This window comes from Cuculus canorus, chromosome 6 (assembly GCF_017976375.1).
Source record: "Cuculus canorus isolate bCucCan1 chromosome 6, bCucCan1.pri, whole genome shotgun sequence".
Lineage (NCBI taxonomy): Eukaryota > Metazoa > Chordata > Aves > Cuculiformes > Cuculidae > Cuculus > Cuculus canorus.
The window spans coordinates 30,102,377-30,122,768 of NC_071406.1; the positions used below are offsets into that span (position 1 = coordinate 30,102,377).

At 40.7% G+C, this 20,392-nt stretch overlaps 1 protein-coding gene across 2 annotated transcripts in view; it reads right to left on the minus strand.

Annotated features, from left to right (window-relative positions):
- The window catches only part of SPATS2L (spermatogenesis associated serine rich 2 like), a 66,858-nt gene that overhangs the window by 26,450 nt on the left and 20,016 nt on the right, over positions 1-20,392 (minus strand). For both annotated transcript variants that reach the window (XM_054070177.1, XM_054070178.1), the window contains exons 3-5: positions 7,860-7,968; positions 4,266-4,315; positions 3,619-3,859 (exon numbers count right to left, since the gene is read on the minus strand). In XM_054070177.1, the coding sequence (XP_053926152.1) occupies positions 3,619-3,859; positions 4,266-4,315; positions 7,860-7,968 (400 nt within the window). The remainder of the gene's footprint in view (positions 1-3,618; positions 3,860-4,265; positions 4,316-7,859; positions 7,969-20,392) is intronic.

Consider the following 20,392-nt stretch of genomic DNA (forward strand, 5'->3'; position numbering starts at 1 on the left):
TAATGTAGGTAGCTTTAATTCATAAAGAATGTTTTCTACTGTCATTTGAGGCTAGCCTTTCTAAATAACTCCAACAGATAGCTAGAAACAAGCAGTCCATCAGCTAAGATATAGAGAAAGGCCAAGTTCCGTCTCCAAGATGAGATATTTTGAAATTTGTTGTTGAAGTGCAAAATTGTTACTTACTGCTTTTAATCAGCTGCTTTTAATCAGCAGCTTTGGTGTACTTGTCAAGACAAATGACAAACTGACAGCTTTTTGTCTAAAGAACGTAATCTAGAACAATGGTTATACTGGTTATATAAAACTTTTTAATCACCTTTTGCCTGCAATATACTTCCTCTCTGTTTCTTCCAAAATGGCAAGAGCTACTTTGAAATCCAGCAGGAAGATGACCAACATAGCCTAGCAAACAATACCTTACTATGCTGCAACTCAACTTTCAAGTTTTATTGACAATCAACACAATTAAAAATACATTGAGGAAGTCTGCACCAAATCTCTGAAGACCTGGGCCAGCTAAGAAACATGTATAACAAAGCCTAGGGACAAAGTCTCTCTCAAATACTTGAAAGAGAAGTAAAAGTTTGGGTAACAGTAACCTACAAGTAAACTGCTGCAGGGTTCAGTACGTGGTGGCTTGGAACTTTGGCACTAGTCTAATGTGTGACCTCCACTGTATTAACCATCAAGTATTACCAGACCTGCCGGTAAAGGCAGCAGTCCAAATAAACTTGCTTTGAAATCTACTAAGATGCCAACTTTGAAATGAGTGGTTTATGTTTTTATAGCAGCTTGCCATTCAAAATCTTTCAAATAAAGTGAACCTCAACGGATTCTTTGGTTGAGAGAGGGAAAAAAACCTCCCTTGATACAGACAGGAAGTTTGAAGGACTCACTAAAGATTGTCCTACACGAAAAACAATTTTAAAAAGTAGGAAAGAGATAAGTATCTGATTTGTACCTGGTTTTACCCAAGTCCCTGCAAAAGGAGTAGTATGGCAAAGCAGCATTAAACAGCCTTTCAGCGCATTCATGCCCCTCTTTACAAGGGCATGCACAGAAAGGATCATTGTAAGTCCTTCAGATGCTGTGATGTCAAGGTCTCTAAGAAGGAGAGTTGGAGGGTTTGTTCTGGTCATCATTTTGAAGCAATCCGGTTTATTGGAGGCCTTTTCTCCTTCAAGATACTGAGAGGGAGAGCCCCCAAACCGACTCATAGAAGCGAAACACTCCCTAAGGCCCTCCATGCTGAGGCAATTTGGCTTTCCAGGGCCTTGAATACTGTGCTTCATTTTCTGTAGTAGGTCTTGATTCCCTGTGGGAAACCATCTCACAAAAAAATCAACAACTAAAGACTTTTGAGAAAGATGGACTAACGGTGAGAAATAAGCAAACCTGAACTAAAGGTAAAAGCCACATGTTCTCCACTATAATTTCCTAGCATGGGACACATTATGAAGAAACATCAGCTACACTGCATCCTCCCTTCTGGTCCCTGAAGTCCCTTCCAGGCAGCCAAGATTTTATGGCTCTGAAAGACAATCTTACAGACTGTGAGTTGGTATAAGCAAAGCTTCAGCCTCATGTTCCTCATGGGGAGGAACACATAAGGACTATCAGCAGACACCTGACTATGATCCTTTTAAGCTGTGAGCTGTCTGAAGGTGACATGAAACAACTACAGTTACATTAATTTTACAGGGAAGAAACCAAAACCACAAACCAGACAAGGATAAAACAATGCAGATTACAAGACGAGGAAGCAATATAAAATGGGTGCTCTTTGGACTCAGTTCAGCATTTCAAACTGCTCTAGAACAGTCTCTGTGACTTGCTCAGAAACCACAAGGGTGCAGCTGCTGGCCCCTGGGGCATCCTGACCACCCTTCTCTTCTATTTAGTTCCATGCATTTCAGCACAAATTTAGCAATATGTACATAGGTGGTTTTTGACCTTCAGGAAGCAGCTGTTACACTGGCTGCAAAGACAAGGATTCTAGTGCAACTGAAAGTGAAGAAGAAACTCTTTCCTTCTCTGTACTAAACACTTACTTAACTGTGCAAGGAATATGCTTCAATATTAAAGTTTCAGGTTTGCTTTCCTTTTTTACCTTTGTCTTTTATTTTAACCCTCTCCCCTCATTTTTTAAGCAGGGGATATGTGTAAAAGCGTATAAAAACTGTAAAGCTACAGTAATAGCTCATTTGTCACCTGTAAAAGCAAAGAAAAAATCTGAGTTACTTTCTGCCCTTGGTGTGTACAACTCCACAATGTATCAAGTCAAAGAGAAAAATGGCCTCATCCCAGTGCCACAGAAAAAGGTCACTAAGAGCATGGGTGCTCTTCTTGCATTCAAGTCTGTTACATCCTAGAAGACACTCCCCACGAATGGACAATTCAGTCTAGGTATCATGGATGCATCACTTCAAAAAGAGTAATCAAATAAATCTGACATGGGAGCTTGACATATATTAATACCATAAATCTTTACATTTTGCAGATTAAGTGGCAACAATGCTTTCAGTATTATGGAAACACAGAATCTTCTGGCCTAGGATATATTCCATCCAAAGTAAGTGTCAGCCTTTAGCAAGGGCAGGAAGAGCATTTCCGATCCTTTGTGAGGCACTAAATTCTTAAGACAAAATTTCTTGATAAGCTGTTTGTCTATTTGGCTGCTATAGGTTACAGAGTCTTCATTTAATTGACCAGAGGCTGGCACCACCAAAGTCATCTGGAAGCAGCACAGAATTCATTTCAGGACAATTACCCATTTCGCATAACCTTTAAAATGGGGTTTGCAAGCTGTATTTGCAACCACGGAAAAGGGATTTCAAGGAAAGTTCTTTCAATGCTTAAGACTTACACACTGCTTAAGACACAGGAAAAAAGCATTAAGAGCAGCATCAACCTAGGGCTATCGCAAGTTTGAAATGTGAAGAGCTGAAAACCCATTACCAGTACTAAGCAAAATTAAACACAACTCTGTGAAAGGATACTCAGGCACAAGCTTTCACAGAGATTCTCCCCCAGAGAAGGTGGTTTGCTTATATTGATGTTGCTATAACCATAACACTGTATCTACTACAACCCAGAGGGGAGCTTTCTGTGTTACTGACCCCCAGAGTTTCACAGCCGGTGTCTAGACCCTAGCAGAAATGTGTGTGTACTAAGAGGCTACCAGACTGCCTTCCCCCAATACAAAGGCCCTCCCTTCCCTGAAGAAAAGCCAGCGGAGATCTACTGTGACCAGACTATTCAGGGAAGATGAGAAACAGAAAAAACAGACTAGTGTAGACTAGGCAATAAAGAAGTTTTGCAACATGCCACAAGCTCATACCGCTCAGATGACTTTGCTTCAGATGAGAGACTTTATTGCTTCTGTCACCATTTTACACAGAAGCCATTTCGTAACCCTGCGTTTTTCTGTATTTATATCTGTAATATTATGTATTAGCTGGGCCTCTAACTATAGTTTGATCCTTTAGTCTCTAGAAAAAAAGGGCTTCCTTTTATTACATTCTGCTTCATGGCAATAAAAATACTATGATCTTTATGTAAACAGGGGCTTGGCAATTGCCAGTTGAAAAGATGTCTTGTGCCAGATGAACTGACCTGTGATTTCTGGACAGACTGGTGCTGACCGTATAAATTCCGAGCCTTTGTTCCCAATAGAAGTGGCTCCCAGTTTCTGATTGGCAGAACCACTGCAAGAGTTGTCCTTAAAACATCCATTCAGATGGCAGTCATATATTCCCTGGGGCTCTTGAGAGGCCTTCTCAGGTCCACCATTCTTTTTTTTAGGTTCTTTATTGCCTTGGTGCTGTTTAGACTTGCTTCTTTTTCGCCTATTGTTCTAAATGGACAAATATTGCAAGAACAGAGACATCACTCAGTGCAACTCATATAAACTCAAAATATAATCAGTAAATTATCCATGCTTTTAAAATACCATAAAAGTGACATCAGCGTAATGCAATTTACAGGCTGTGCTGTGCTATACAACACATTACAACTGTTTAACTGAATAGTACACACAAGTGCTGTCCCAGAAATTCTCTCAGAACACTGGGCTAGAGAAAGAGCAAAAGATGAATAGGATTAAAAATAATATACACATTTTCTTTCAAGTATTCTGACTACAGGTGTGGATTAAGTCACCTATGTTATGAAAGGCAAAGTAGCAAGGGCCAAAATAAAAGTACTATATTCAACTATGGACAGCTGATAAATGGTCTGGATTCTCAAGAGCAAGTTCTTACCTTCTTTTTCCCTGTCATATTCCATTCCTTTAGAACCTGAGCTGCACTGCCTAGAGAAAGGAAAGACAAAAAACATTTCAACAAAAGTTCAGCTATGAAAAAAAACAAGTATGTTCAAGAACAGTTTTGAGTCTCTAGCTACTTTCTAGCATTTCCATTTACTTTGAATTCTCTGATATGAGGAGAAGAAAATGGGTACTGCCATCTTTTTCCTTTTCAGTTACTGATTTTATTTGGCACTTGGCACTACTGCTCCTTATGGCCTTCATCCCACAAAGTGATTGGGCGGGTGCCTAACGCAAATCACTAGTATAAGCCTCAGAAAAACCAACAATCAAACCTCTTGCCTGAAAAGCGAAGCATCTCAGCACCCCAGTATAAGCACTGGGTAAACGAGGTAGTCCACCCTGACTCCAGAGCTTCAGAAAGTTTTAAAATCTGTTGGCATTTCTATCATATACTTCTTATGTGTTATCTGTCATATTCAAAAGACATAAGAATATAAAAAACCCGAATACTTAATTAGCATTCAAAGCAGTAATTCTGTGCACTCCTGCAGAAATTCTGTATCACACAAACACAGTAAACTTAGGCCTGGCAGAAAAAACACGCCTAAAATTTATATTGAAAAACTACTACAATTTTGTATAATTAAAATTTTTCTGCCAGCCTAAATAAGTTGGTTAGATAAATTTATGAAACAAAGCAAGCAGAACCTCTGTCAGACCAGCACCAGCTCCTGTGTTAGAAGAAAACTCTTCCATGTCTAGTTAACATCACTGTTTTGTTCTCCTGGACCCTAAAGCTGAAAATCAATACTCATGGTAAGCATACAGTCTGGATTGTCATCTAAACTACTATGGCAGTATCTGCCACAAGAATCCTTTTAATAGCAACCGTGTTAAAGGTCTGCTTGAATTTAAGAACCGTTTTACCGTCACTGCATAATTCTAGTAAATAATCACTTATTATCTGTTCCAAATGGGTTTCATACTCAGCCATTCATCTCACTTATTTCTGTGATTTCTTGATTATATTAGTATTAAGAAGTAGTCGAGTTTTCATACCACTATGAGTCAACTTGTATCCATCCAGAGACATGTGAGATTTTCAAATGTACCAAAATTATTTTTCTATCACAATAATCCAAACCCAAGATTATCTGGTGAGTTTATCACGTGCATCAAAACAGATTATGTGTCTTGCTAGCAGTGCTAAGCCTAATTTGCTAAATTGTAAAAAACGTGTATAGAATCCATCAGAGCCATATTTTGTTTCCTAGATGACATGACAAAGTAGATAGAAGGCTAAGAAAACTTCTATTATGTGTATAGTTATACACATATCTATATTTAGTTATAAACATACAAGATAATGTACATATAAATACAATCCCCTCTCCTAAAGGTACGGTACCTTTTGACAGACACCATATTTTCAGTATGAAGAAACGAACCCAGACATTTGTTGCCTGTTTTATTCTGTGCTGCTGAAAATACACAATTTCACATGACAGCTTTGTTAACTACTTTCACACTCTTTTTGTGTTGGCTAGTGGTGTCTTAGCTTTGCTCCTCTCAGCCTCCCTGCGAACACTATGCACAGTGAAGGTTATTTTAGGGCTTCACCCAACCAGCCCCAGTTTCCTCCTGTTGGAAGTGCACTAACTGTGCAAGTCTCAAAGCCCTCATTTGAATCCATCAGCACATTTTCTTGAACGCTTGTACAAAAAAAAAAAAAAAAAAAAAAGCTGAACAGGCCTTCTGATTATGCTCAGTTAGGTAAACGTTAACATAGCAAATAAACCATTTGAACTGCTACTTTATTTAACTCAAAATTCACACATAGAAGTAAATTCATGAAGAAGACATCAGTAATATGCCACTCTAGATAAAAACAAGGATAGGAGCTGATCTCAGGAATCTGAACACTTCTTGATTCAGCATGCAGCAACCTCCAAGAGAAAAATTGAGTGGAAATGCACAGCCTTTTCACTCAGCATGGCTACCCCCATGTTTTTCACTGCATATGACTGTGTGTTCTCTGCAAACGCAGTATTTCAATCTTAGTATCTTTTGTCATTCATAAAAAGATACTTGAAGTCCTAGATTCGTTCTATCCACACTGGCAGCTGAATGGACATATGTCTTTTCTCACACTGTTTCCAGACAGTACCAAATAATGTCTGTTTTCAAAATCTCATTTGCAAAGACTTCTGAACTCAAGGCACAACGAATATCAACTGGTGAAATTCAAACAAAGATAACTTGAAGTCAAGTTACAACAGCCTACTTTTCTTCAAGACTTTGTTGCATCCCTGCAAGGCTTGCTTTTGCCCTGTTTCTTCCTTCCAGCAAATGATGACGCATATCTATGAAATCACATCCCCTTTTGAGGAGCCATTGGAAGCAACTCATAGACCACACGTGAGCAATGGTAACTTTAGAAAAAATAAATTGAATGAAAGGAACTTCCTGAATAACCACAGAGCAACCCTCCACTACTTTTCCCCAGCACATATGTTACAGGAGAAAAATATTATTGTTAACTAGATGCATCCCATTTTCCTTTCTCTGTGCATGTACACAAACAAAATCTGATTTCCATGCATCTATCAGATTCTGACTGTCTATGCAAATGCATAGGGACCGTATAGATCTGATGGAAGAATTCCGATGCAATTATAAATAGTTCATTTTGCTTGCACCTGCTTTTTGCATACTGGTAAGTAATCCCTTCCCTCATCAAGATGCTTTTTGGCTGATATATTTTAGTAAATGAATCCAAACTGAACCCCAAACTATTCTGAAGTAAAAAAGATATGAAATAAGCAACTTGGTGAGATGGCAAATCAATATACTGAGGCATTTTAAAGATATACAGGGTTTCTGAGACCACTGCAGTCCCAAGCTACAAAAATTTTGAGAGCATTTGCTTATTGCATGCTATTACTCCTGCAATACATTTCTTACAGACTTTGGTGAAAGTTCAAAATACTTGCCCGTTTATATTTATCAAAAAAGCGTTATTTAAATACAAGTGACCTTTCATTAGAAATGGTCTCATGATGCAAAATACAAACTCAGATCCAGATTTAGAATGGCTTGAACTTTCAATGGAGTCTTGGTTCAGTCGTTACAAATGTCAATGCTACTTGCAAAATTCAGATCAATTCAGGGTTGAATGCGAACGTATTCATCAAGTTTAGGGGTTTAGGGGCCTGGTTATCTGCTTCAGAACAATGTCAAATTCCTATTAGTTGCTGTTTCTTCAATAGTGAATCATATTATGACATATTTACTTTAAAAAGAATCAGCTCCCATGCAGAACAAAGAGGGTCTAGAAAAAGAGTGCCACTAAAAAATGGCAAAGTCAGGTAGAACAGATAAACAGCCCTGTCAAACGCATAATGTGAAGAAGCAGAGACACAGACAGGAGGATCAATTATAAAAAAAAAAAAAATGAGCTTTCCAAGTATCACAGCTATATGAATTTTAGCAGAACAGACTATATTTTGACCTACTAGAGACAACGAATACTTTAGCACACAATTGAATCCCTCATACCTTAGTGAAAGAGGTACACTGTACTCACCATCCATGAAAGCTTGAACAGCCTTGTCTACGTTGTTATCAAACTGCTGCAACACTAGAACTATCTCATTATTGCTTTTGTTTGGAACAATTGATCGGATAGCATTGATCTGGAAGGAAAAAAAAAAGGAAACAAATAACATATGGGTTTAGGATGCTCCTTTAGACAACAAGGTACCTCTGTGCCAATGCATGTTTATATAAATGCGTATTATACATGATGTGCCTACAAGTATACAATACTGTATCTGCATGAAGCAATACCCACCCTCTCCTTACGTGGCCCATGCAAATAATGAAAACAATTTCTTCAAGAGACCAAATCACAGAACTGGTAGCCAATAAGCCTGGAACCAAATCTGACCCTCAGTCACAACAGGAGAAGTAGTTTAAGTAAACTGACAGAATTTGGCCTTAGGCTTCTTTCCTAAATGTTTTATTTGCTGCCATACAAATAGACAAGACATACCGCTTATGGAGTACACCACTACTTCAACAAGGCTGTTGCACAGCCTGGCTACATTAAAGTTATAAACAGCGGGTTTTTGACATCTGGAAAAGAGTCATATGCATGAAAATAGTCACTGTCTAAAAGAAAACAGTACCATTTTTAAAAGCTTTAGTGGCTGCTCAGCATAATTTCAGTTTGCTGTTGCACATGTATGTGACCGGGAAGTTTGTGCAACAAAATCTCAAAGAAAGGACATGGGAAGCCAAATGCTTCCTTCAGGAAACTCTGCTGATGGATGAAGTGTTACATCCACAGACGGTTCTGGGATGCCATGTTTCTATTTCACAGCATTTGCTACTGCTGTATTGTCTTCAGTATCCGTTTATACCAAACCGTAAGTCAACCCACTATGTTTTAAATAAAATATTCCTACTGGAATCATGTTGATTATTTACTTTCTATTGCACACGTAAAACAGCTGAAAGTAAACAGTTCCATGAAGCTTAATTACTATATTGTTTTAATGCCAAACAAACTTTACTAGGTAGTACCGAAATGAAAATACTTGGTTGAATGTAATTAGCAACACTAACAAATGCCTATGGTAGTACTCTAAGAAACCAAGACAACCAGTGCCAAAACCAGTCTAATTGTTTCAAATGAGTTTTTTTAGCTTCTGTGTCATGTCATCCAACATGTATTTACTACTAGAAAAACTGTTACTGCACTGCAAATGTTTATCCAGCACCCTCCTATGCCATCTTCCTGCAAGAATACATGCTTGATTAGGGTGTACTTTATTTACTGCATAACAATGTTGTCATGCTAATTGCTGATCATGAAGCACTGATGTTCTTTTTATTGTACTGTGAAATACAATTGTGAAAAATAATATGTAAAGATAGATCTGTTTAAAGGAAAAAGGCTGGAGGTACTCACACTACTCTGTGTTTCCTGTCCATTTAGATGCTGAAGAATCATAGAATCACAGAATAGTTTGGGTTGGAAGGGACCTTAAAGATCATCCAGTTCCAACACCCGTGCCATGGGCAGGGACATCCCACCAGACCAGGCTGCCCAAGGACCCATCCAACCTGGCCTTGAACACCTCCAGGGATGGCGCATCCACAACCTCCCTGGGCAACCTGCGCCAGTGTCTCATCACTCTCGTACTGAAGAACTTCTTCTTAATGTCCAGTCAAAATCTGCCCCTCTCCATTTTATACCCGTTCCCCTGGTCCTATCCCCACAAGCCTTTAAGAATAGCTCCTCTCCAGCTTTCCTGTAGGCCCCCTTCAGGTACCGGAAGGTCGCATAGGATCTCCTCAGAGCCTTCTCTCCTCCAGGCTGAACAAGCCCAACTCTCTCAGCCTGTCCTCATATAGGAGGTGCTCCAGCCCTCCAATCATCTTTGTAGCCCTCCTCTGGACCTGTTCCAACAGCTCCATATCCTTCTTACATTGAGGATTCCAGAACTGGACACAGTATTCCAGATGAGGTCTCACAAGAGAGAAATAGAGGGGCAGAATCACTTCCCTCAACCTGCTAGCCATGCTTCTTTTGATGCAGCCCAGGATATGGTTGGCCTTCTGGGCTGCGAACACACATTGCCAGCTCATAGAATCACAGATTCAACAGGTTGGAAAGGACCCACTGGATCATCAGGTCCAACCATTCCTAACACTCGCTTAAACCATGTCCCTAAGCACTTCATCCACCCGTTCCTTAAACACCTCCAGGGAAGGCGACTCGACCACCTCCCTGGGCAGCCTGTTCCAGTGCCCAATGACTCTTTCCATGAAGAATTTTTTTCTGATACCCAGCCTGAACCTCCCCTGGCAGAGCTTCAGGCCATTCCCCCTTGTCCTGTCCTCTGTCACTTGGGAGAAGAGACCAGCTCCCTCCTCTCCACAACCTCCTTTCAGGTAGTTGTAGAGAGTAATAAGGTCATCCCTCAGCCTCCTCTCCTCCAGGTTAAACAACCCCAGCTCTCTCAGCCGCTCCTCGTAAGACTTGTTCTCCAGCCCCTTCACCAGCTTCGTTGCTCTTCTCTGGACACGCTCCAGAGCCTCAACATCCTTCTTGTGGTGAGGGGCCCAGAACTGAACACAGTGCTCAAGGTGTGGTCTCACCAGTGCCGAGTACAGAGGGAGAATTACCTCCCTGCACCTGCTGGCCACACTGTTTCTGATACAAGCCAAGATGCCATTGGCCTCCTTGGCCACCTGGGCACACTGCTGTCTCATGTTCAGTCGCTGTCAACCATTACCCCCAGGTCCTTCTCCTCCGTGCAGCTCTCCAGCCAGTCTTCCCCCAGTCTGTAGCACTGCATAGGGTTGTTGTGCCCCAAGTGCAGGACCCGGCATTTGGTCTTGTTAAACCTCATGCCATTGGTCTCGGCCCAGCGGTTCAGCCTGTTCAGATCCCTTTGCAGAGCCTTCCTACCCTCCAGCAGATCCACACTTCCTCCCAGCTTAGTGTCATCTGCAAACTTGCTGAGGGTGCAATCAATGCCTTCATCCAGGTCATTGATAAAGACATTGAACAGAGCTGGACCCAGTACTGAGCCCTGAGGAACCCCACTTGTAACTGGCCTCCAGCTGGAGTTAACTCCATTTACCACCACTCTCTGTGCCCGGCCATCCAACCAGTTTTCAACCCAGGAGAGTGTGCGCCTGTCCAGGCCAGAGGACAGTTTCTGAAGCAGAATGCTTCATGTCGAGCTTCTCATCGACAAGCACCCCCAAGTCCTTCTCCACAGGGCTGCTCTCAATCACATCATCTGCTATTGTGTACTGAAGATGGGGATTGCCCCGACCCAGGTGCAGGACCTTACACTTGGCCTTGTTAAACCTCATGAGGTTCTCAGAGGCTCAGTACTCCAGTCTGTCCAGGTCCCTCTGGATGACATCCCGTCCTTGTGGTGTGGCAACTACACCACTCAGCTTGGTGTCATCCACAAACTTGCTGAGGGTGCACTCAATCTCGCTGTCAAAATCGTTTATAAGGATATTGAACAGTACCAGTCTCAGTACGGTCCCCTGAGGGACACCACTTGTCACGGACCTCCACCTGGACTTTGAGCCATTGACCACTACTCTTTGAATACAATCATCCAACCAGTTTCTTACCCACCTCACCATCCACCCATCAAATCCATATCTCTCTGATTTAGAGAGAAGGATGTTGTGAGGGACTGAGTCAAAGGCTTTACAGAAGTCTAGATAGATCACATCCGTTGGTTTACCCATGTGCACTGCTGCGGTTACCCCATCATAGAAAGACACCAAGTTGGTCAGACAGGACTTGCCCCTGGTGAAGCCATGCCGGCTGCCATTAATCCTGTCCTTCATGTGCTTTAGCATAGCTTTTAGAGGATCTGTTCCATGATCTTCCAGGCACAGAGGGGAGACTGACAGGTCGGTAGTTCTCAGGGTCATCTTTTCTACCCTTTTTAAAAATGGGCACGTTACCCTTCTTCCAGTCACCAGGGACTTCTCCTGATTGCCATGACTTTTCAAATATCACAGAGAGTGGCTTGACAACCACATCGGCCAATTCCCTCAAGACTCTAGGATGCATCTCATCAGGTCCCATGGACTTATATATGTTCAGGTTCCTCAGGTGTTCGCAAACCTGATCCTCCTCTACTGTGGGAGGGAATTTACCCCCTTGGTCACCATCTTGCTGTCCCATGAGGACCCAGGAGGGGTGAGAGAGCAGTTATCGGTGAAGACTGAGGCAAAAAGGTTGTTAAGTACCTCAGTCTTCTCATTTGTTGATACACGATTCCCATTTCCAGTCACCAGCAGGGGTACATTCTCTTTGACCTTCCTCTTTTGACTGATGTACCTGTAAAAGCACTTCTTGTTGGTCTTCACTTCCCTTGCCAAGGTCAGCTCCAGCTGCGCCTTGGCCTTCCTGACTTCATCCCTACACAACTGGGCAGTGTTTCTATACACATCCCAGGTTCTCTGTCCCTGCTTGCACTGCCTGTGCAGTTCCCTCTTCTTTTTTAGTTTAACCAGAAGGTCTCGACTCAGCCATGCTGGTCACTTCCCTTTCCTGCCTGATTTTCTACATAAGGGGACTGAGCACTCTTGTGCCTTGTGGAAAGCTTCCTTAAATATTTTCCAGCTCTGTTCCACATCCATGTCTCAGAGGACCACGCCCCAGGGGATCCTACCGAGTAATTCCTTGAGGAGCTGGAAGTCTGCTTTCCTGAAATATAGTGTCCTGACTATACTCCTCACCTGTCCCATATCCGTCTGGACCTTGAACTCCACCAGTGCATGACCACTGCAGCCCAGGCTGCCACCGATCCTAATGTCATTGATGAGTTCACTTGCATTGGTGACCATAAAATCCAGTATTGCTTCTCCTCAGGTGAACAATCCTTGCAGATTCCCTTTATGGAGTCGTCATTAGTGGAGATGCCAGAAGGTGATTGTGAACAGTTAAGTACTCAAATTTACAACCAAATATCTTATTTTGCTGTGGTATGTTCACTCCACTCCTCAACCACTGTATTTCCCTGTCCCGTACACTAACATAAGACACGACTCATTTCACGTTCTGTTAATGCACAGTGACTGAGGGATCTGATTCGTGGCATCTGCTAAACTTAGCGTCAGCACTGCAAAGGGCTGATATTTCTTTCAGCTAAATCCACACAGCATCAAACTTTCTGGAGGATGCTTTCTAGATGATTTAATCTTTTTCACTGTGTAAAGAAGACCACTTTCTGACCTCAGTGCATTTTAGCACATCTAGTTAGTACTATTGACTCTGCTCCTGCCCATACATTTCTTTGCAGCTTCACATTTGCTCACAACACTTTTCAAGTAGCAAGTCTAGCCATGGGCAACTCAGGTCACAGTCATAATTTAGAGGGCAGTGGACTTAAATTGCCACTCAAATTCCCAAGGACCCCTTTCACTGGCCTATCTAATAATTTATCTCATGCTGTCACCCTATGACTGGGCAAGGCTTGCCCACCAGCTAGCTCCCAACCCAACAGCTTTGAAGTGTTGAGAAAACACAGGCAGCTTTATGTCGGAAGTTCAGACAGGCTAAGCTGTCAACTGGACTGCTTGAACTAGAGGCTGTTGTTGCCAGAAACTACCAGAAAATCTCTATCTGTTCAAGCTTATCTCTTCAGCTGATGTGTACATGTGCGGAGGGAAGTAGCGAGCACAGCTCACTATACACTGCAGGCATTCAAGTGATATAACCACCCCAAATCACAGGATATACAGAGAAAGCCCTGAAAAAAGGAGTTTTATTCATCTTTTGATTGTGGGCAGACTGATAAAGCTGCAACAAGTATGAACTGACCTGGCTCCATAACAATAAAAGTTGGCAAAGACACTAGGCTAGAGCAGGCCACAAGCTGCAGTCCATTTTACGATCAAGCTGGTAGTTGCCAAACATTTCTACCATGTGGATTACATCTTCACATTCTCACAAAAACCTCCTCTGTTCTTTTAAAATCATGTGGATCATCTCTCTGCCTACTCAGAATTGTATAATCTCCTTGTGGCAACTGCTTACAGGAAAAATAGCAGAAGGAAATATCTAGTGTATTCTAACCATCTTTAAATATAAGCATGGGAATTTTATATGGCTTCTAGGTCCTTCTTTGCTATGAAAGGTCTGGAAGCCTCAAGAAGCATCTGGGAACAACGAAGTGAGGCTAAGACCACAAGATGGATCAGGCAACTCACCACACACTGCAGTCTGGAAATTTCTTAAAGACATTAAGAAGAACATCTGTGAGATGGAGAGTACTGACACACAAGAACTCAACCAGGCAGACTACATCTTAGAGTAATGAAGATTTTCTGTTTGCACTGTATAGTCTTTGCTAGGAAATTTCTGATTAATAGGAAAACCAGAATTAAAGGCTAAACCGTGCTTCATCTGACTAGTGCTATGATTAAACACAAAAAGCTTATGGAAACATTCTAGTTGTGGAAATAACCCCAAAAAAAGCAAGATGATGATCTCAGGAAGAATACTCACCAAGGCAGAGGAAAGAAATTAAGCATTTGACCAACAATGCATACACAATCCTGTTTTAGTTGCACTACATAAAAATTCAATTTAAGGAACATTAACATACTGCAGATCTCAACAGTTCTACTGCCAAACCCCAACAATATCCTTTGTTGACTGTTGTGCAAAATACACATTCGTTTATCTTTCCCTTTAGAAAATAAAAAGAAGTTTCATGAAAAAAAATTCCTCAGGAAAAGAATATCAGGCTGCAAAGTAAGGCGTCCAGGACTTGGGAAATTCCAAATCAGAAGTTGCATACACTTTCTTAATCTGCTTCTCTTGTGTATGCACACTATGATACTCACGATACCTACAAGTTGCCAGTGCTCCTTTCCAGATTTTTGCAGGGACTTACGTGGCATAAGACAGATGAAACTAAGATTTGCAACCAGTACGATATGTCAATATTAAGGAAAAAAACCCTCACCAAACATATATATATAGCTACTGCTCCGTTCAGAAAGAACAAAAGCAGATATAAACTCTGAATTCCAACAGAGGAGAAATCTCAAAATGATTTGTTCTGAAATAAAATATTTTGTCTTAAGTTTTTGGGGTTTTTTTTAGGAACAAAATGGAATGATGTTGCCATTTTTTTCTCTGCAATTTCAAAGACAGACAGATCTGTGTGTCAGACATCAGGTCTCCAACACGTACATTGCTTGACTGATGTTTTCATGCAGAATACACCAGAATTATTTCACATGGGCAATGAACAAGTGAGTGATTCCTGGACATGAAGAAATAATTGATAAACGGCTACAAGTCTCAAATTCTGACCTGATAGTGTATCTGGGAGGAGGACAAGGCTTGCTGAGGAAGATAAGGCCATATGACAACGTTAGTTCAAAAGTGCAAATGTCAAGTTCCCTGATATTTCTCCTATTAAGTCTTTTCATGCTAGGTTCAAAAATAAGTGTAGAAATATGTGTTTGAAGCGCCGGTCTGTTTCCACACACAAATATATTTCTGGAAAGGAACATAGTGATACAAAATTAAAAGCCAAAGGGAGGGGTAGACAACCTTCCTGACAGCATAAGCCTATCACAAATACAATTCCTACAGCTGAAGCTCATAAGAGACGTAGCACAGACTGTGAAGAACACAGGCACAGCAAAGCTTCAGGAATGGCTGCAAATATAAGACGGCAAGTGGAAGACAGATTAAACGGTGGGATGTGAGCTGGATCTAGGCAGACCTGATATGCTGATACCTCTCTGGTTCACTGGCTAGTTCAGGTGACAAAACAGTCCAGTAGCAGCCAGTACAGTAATAATGCACCTCAACTGCCCACAAGTCTCCGCTTGAGAGAAGTCAGTCACTTCTCAATCCAGAAAAATACAGAGAGCTCATTTTTATTGAAAGTGTGATAGGTCAGTATTCAAGAGCAGCAATTTCCCAACCTTTTTCTCTCTAAATTTACAGTCTTCAAACACACTGAGAAGGTCCACATTCTCAGCATGTAAACAACAGATTATGGAATTGAAATAACCCAGTATTCTGTGATTTCTCAACAACAAATTCCACTTTAAAAATATTTACCATCCTAAAGAATAAAAAATAACCTAGAAGAGCTGAAGCATCTCCTAACATGCAGTGATACTGCTTTAATACCTAACAGTCTGCAAGAACAAATTCATAGCAGTCTACTTTATTAGATTTCCATTTATGTGGGAGAAAAGAGTTTTTTCCTGCTCGCTGAAACTGCATAGGAGGAACAATATTATCAGACAGACTATAGGGAAGTCAACTATTTAATGATTTTGTGATTCATCACGTCTTTATCCAGTGTAGATTCCCAGTGAACTTCCATCATCATCTGGATGCTAGACACACATTCCGGGACACGAAAAGAATTCAGTAACATACCTTCTGAACTGCAGATAACTGTGCTGTTAGTGTCAGCATTAGTTGAGAGGCTGTCACTGACAGCAATTAAACTCCTGTGCTTTCCCTCCTGTAGCCTGACTGGAATGTACATTTCTTTGCCTATTATTAAGATGGCTTGCTCAGAAATTCAGCTTACAAAAGCTACATTAAAGGAATCATTGATCTAAAACATAAAGCTGTGATCCTGAAAATACCTGTTTATGCTCAGGAACATGGAAGGTAGAACCAACATCCACCTCCATTAAAACCTACTATCCAGAGACCTACCTTGCTAGCATGCATTCAATTCCTGTGGATCAAGCTACTCTCTGGACAAAGTTAGTTCAAATCTTAGAAGACTTTGAACCACTTTTCTGAGCTGAAGTCTTAAGCATACACTTGGCTTGAAATGCTTGCTCAAGCTCTGCTAAAATTGCTGCAATTTGAGCCAGGTTGTGTCTCATCAGGATCAGAATTCCACAGTCATGAGATTGTTTTTATCAGTCTCTTACACAAATTGCTGAGGACTACCCAGAAGTTCATATCAAAACTGGAAAAGGTTCCAAGTCCCCTCAGATAAGCTGTTTCTACCCTAAAATAAAATCCCCAAGGTCTGATCAGATATACTTGACTATTTTTCTGAGTATTACTGTTAAACTATAGGCAACCTCACCTGGGCAAATTTTTGGCTCACTTTAAAAAAAACCAAATTCAGTAACAGGTGACTTCTGAGGACCATGGCACACAAGAGCGAACACTGAAATTCTAACTTCTCATGGGACCTTAGTTGATATCCTCACGAGTACCCATCTCCTGAGACCTACCTGCAAAGTCAAGCTCAAAAAGAAACACAGCCTGCCTGACAGTTGACAGCAGATCACCAACTCTGTGCCCAGAATCAAACTGACATTGTTGGGTATTCATGCGAGTCCTTTAGTTTCTCTGTCAAGTTTCAAATGGTTTCCAGGCAACTTTAACAACATGGAATCGACTGCTGCCTGTGTGCTGCTCTACTCCATCTGCTCCCACTTGGCATAATTTCAAAGAGGATGCTTCTGATGAATAAGTAACATATCCGGGGTTCAGAGAATTTGTTTATATATTTCTGACATAGTGACAAATTGAGCTTCTTTGCTGAAAGTTCACGGCTGTTCTGAAACCCCTGAACACAGCTGTTCTAATCCCCCTGAAGTAAGTTACTATTATGGTCACTTATTCAGTCAGAAATATTCTTACCTACGCTTGGTTAGGAACTCTAAGCAGATCTACATTCACTTAATTTTCTCTGCATTAGGAGCTAAATTAATTTAGAAGTACGGTTATCAATGAATACACAGACATTTGCCTACTTTATTTTCACTGCATGTCAGTAGCAAATCTTTATGTACAGATACACACCATATATACTCATTGCAACTGAAGACAGACAGCAGTGTAGCTCATGCTCAACTAGATTAAACCTCCTATTAGGATTGACTCAAATCCTGCAAGAGGAGCAGGGAAGAAAGGCTGTCTGCAGAAGTCCACTGGTTTCCATAATCTAGGAATTCAGCATTAGCAGATATCCTGTCTATATTAAGCAGGAAAATGCATTTTAAAAAACATTTCATGGCAGTATTTTTTAAGGTTTTAAAAAACTCTACACAAACATATTTCATAAATACAACTTTGCTGCATTAAGAGCCTATTTCGTACACTGGAGACATTTTTCCAGCAGCTTTATTAAACAAGTTTATCATCTCAATACACTGAAAAAGTGTAGTTAACATACCCACTGAGAAAAATAACAGCTTTGATCAGGTCTGCAAGTCTCTTTCCACTACATGATCTGTTTATTGCGTGGATATCGTCAGATAATTTATTCCTAATAAGCACAAAACGAATTCTACTTGCTGCAGGAAAGTGCTTTAGGCAATCACCATGGATTTATTATGCTGTCCGTGTCTTCCAGAGTTTTAAACTAATGAAATGGAAAACCCAGACATTTCAAGAATTCTGAAAGATATTAAAAAGTTTGGATCAATAAGAACTGTTCTGCCTGAATAATGACAGCACTGTTTAGAGACCTGAATGTATAATATCCTTAACCAAAGTCAAATGGCTCTCCAAGTGACAAAAGTGCATTTTGATCAACTTTGCTGGTCTTTGGACTAAGTTCATCTACTTCAACATATTGGCAAGGAACAGCTACAAAGGTCAACTTTAAGGAGACCAAGTGAAATCATAGATTGGAAAGTCCATTTTTGTACTGTATGATTTTAGATTTATTTATTACTTCCATCCCTTCCACTACGAATCCTACTCTTTCCTTGCATGCTGACTATTGCTTATGGTGCAATGTAAACAAAACTGTGAACTCTCCTAAAATCAGATCTGAATAAAATTTCCTCCTTGCAGCTTATAGAACAAACCTGCCCATTTGCTCCTGCAGCGCTGACACTTGAAACGACAAGTGAAAAAGCAAGCCTTTCAGGAGAACTTCAACTAAACTTTACTCCTAACAGAATCCCAAGAGGAGAATTTTCATCTAAATGAGTATTTTGCTAATCCCAGCTAACACCAGCTCTCACCTGTTCAAACATGTTTGGGGACACAGACGAAAAAAGGATAGGCCAAACAGCAGGTACTGAGGCTTGGACAATTCCTGATATTTCTTTGGATCAAACCCAAAATCAAGTGCCAAAACTGAAGGGCTATCCTAGGGATTGCCTGATATTCACTCTCCTCTTGTTAAACTAAGAGGGTCTAATTGCCGCAGGAAACAATAAAACACTTGTATTCCTCACTCTAATTGCTGTTTCTTTGGAGGCTTTGCCATTCAGAATCTCAGCATCTTTTCTGGTGGTGTACTACGTTAATACTTGAATATCTCTACAAATTTTATGGAATTATTTTTGGATGTAAGCCAATGACTTTGGCCCGTTTTTATCCCTCAGTCCAGTGAATTTTGTGTGCACATAATGTGAACTATGTATAACTCCCAGACTTTGAAAATCCTGATACAAGTTTTCAAGTCCTCAGTTATACTGTATTTTCAGGCACAGTGATAAGTATGATCACAGGTAAGAGGGAGAGTGGAACAGTGAAGGAAGATTGTAGCAAGGGTAAGGGCAGAGGGAATCATTCTGAGACAGATCCTGATTGTAAACTTCTTGTATTAGCTATGCAGGGATGTAACAAGGCTTGTGGCTGCTGAAATGCAGAAACTGGATTACTGCAGAAAATCCGCGGTTAAATGCACAAAAATATGGTAATCAGGGTAGTGCTGGCTCCCCACAAAAGTATCACAGCTGCAGGAGCCTCTGCCAACTATGGAAATTTCCATTAGCCTTCCTGACATCACAGACCAACATTTATGTTAATCTCTCAGGAGGAAAAAAAGTACTAAAGATATGAAATAGAATGTTTAACCTATTGACTTTATGAACTATTTCAGCTAAAATGCCAAGAATGAGTTATACAAGTATCAGTACCACAGTAGCATTCTTTCATGAATCAGATTAGGGGTAGGGTCCTACAGAGCCTGTATGTGAGCATAATGCCCAAAATGCCTGCCTCAGCCTCACACCACCTTTAAAACAGTGGCAGGGGTCTTACTGCCTTGAAGTTGCTCATGGAGAGAACATGGGGAAAGGCTACCATTAAAAAAAAAAAAAAAAACCAACCCAAACATAAGGCCAGAATCTCACAGGCTTCTTATTCCATTTTTGTCAGAGAAACAATGTTCAGTTTAAGGAGAAACTATGTGTTCTGCTTTTCCAGAAACTTACAAAAATAAGCATTTGGGTACAGATGTAGGGCTCCTTTGGCTTCATTCAAGTCTCAGCAGGATCAAAGTCTTAAATATATGATGATCTGCAAAGTCTTAAATATATGATGATCTGATGAGGTAGAAGAAAGGAAGAACTGGGAAGGAATTGTATTCCATTCTGTTCTTTTTAACAAGGCCTGCTTACACTGGTGTTGAGGGCAATGGATTTGTGGAGCTCAGTAAAAGTAATAAAATTTAGAAACATCAGTTCTGTTTCCCGAAATACTACCCCACAAAAGGTGGATAAAGTAAACATTAAACTCATTGCGTCAATACTGTGCAGCATGACCACATCTTGCTCTGGAAGTTTTTTAATTGAGAAAGGGATTTGAGCTGGATTATC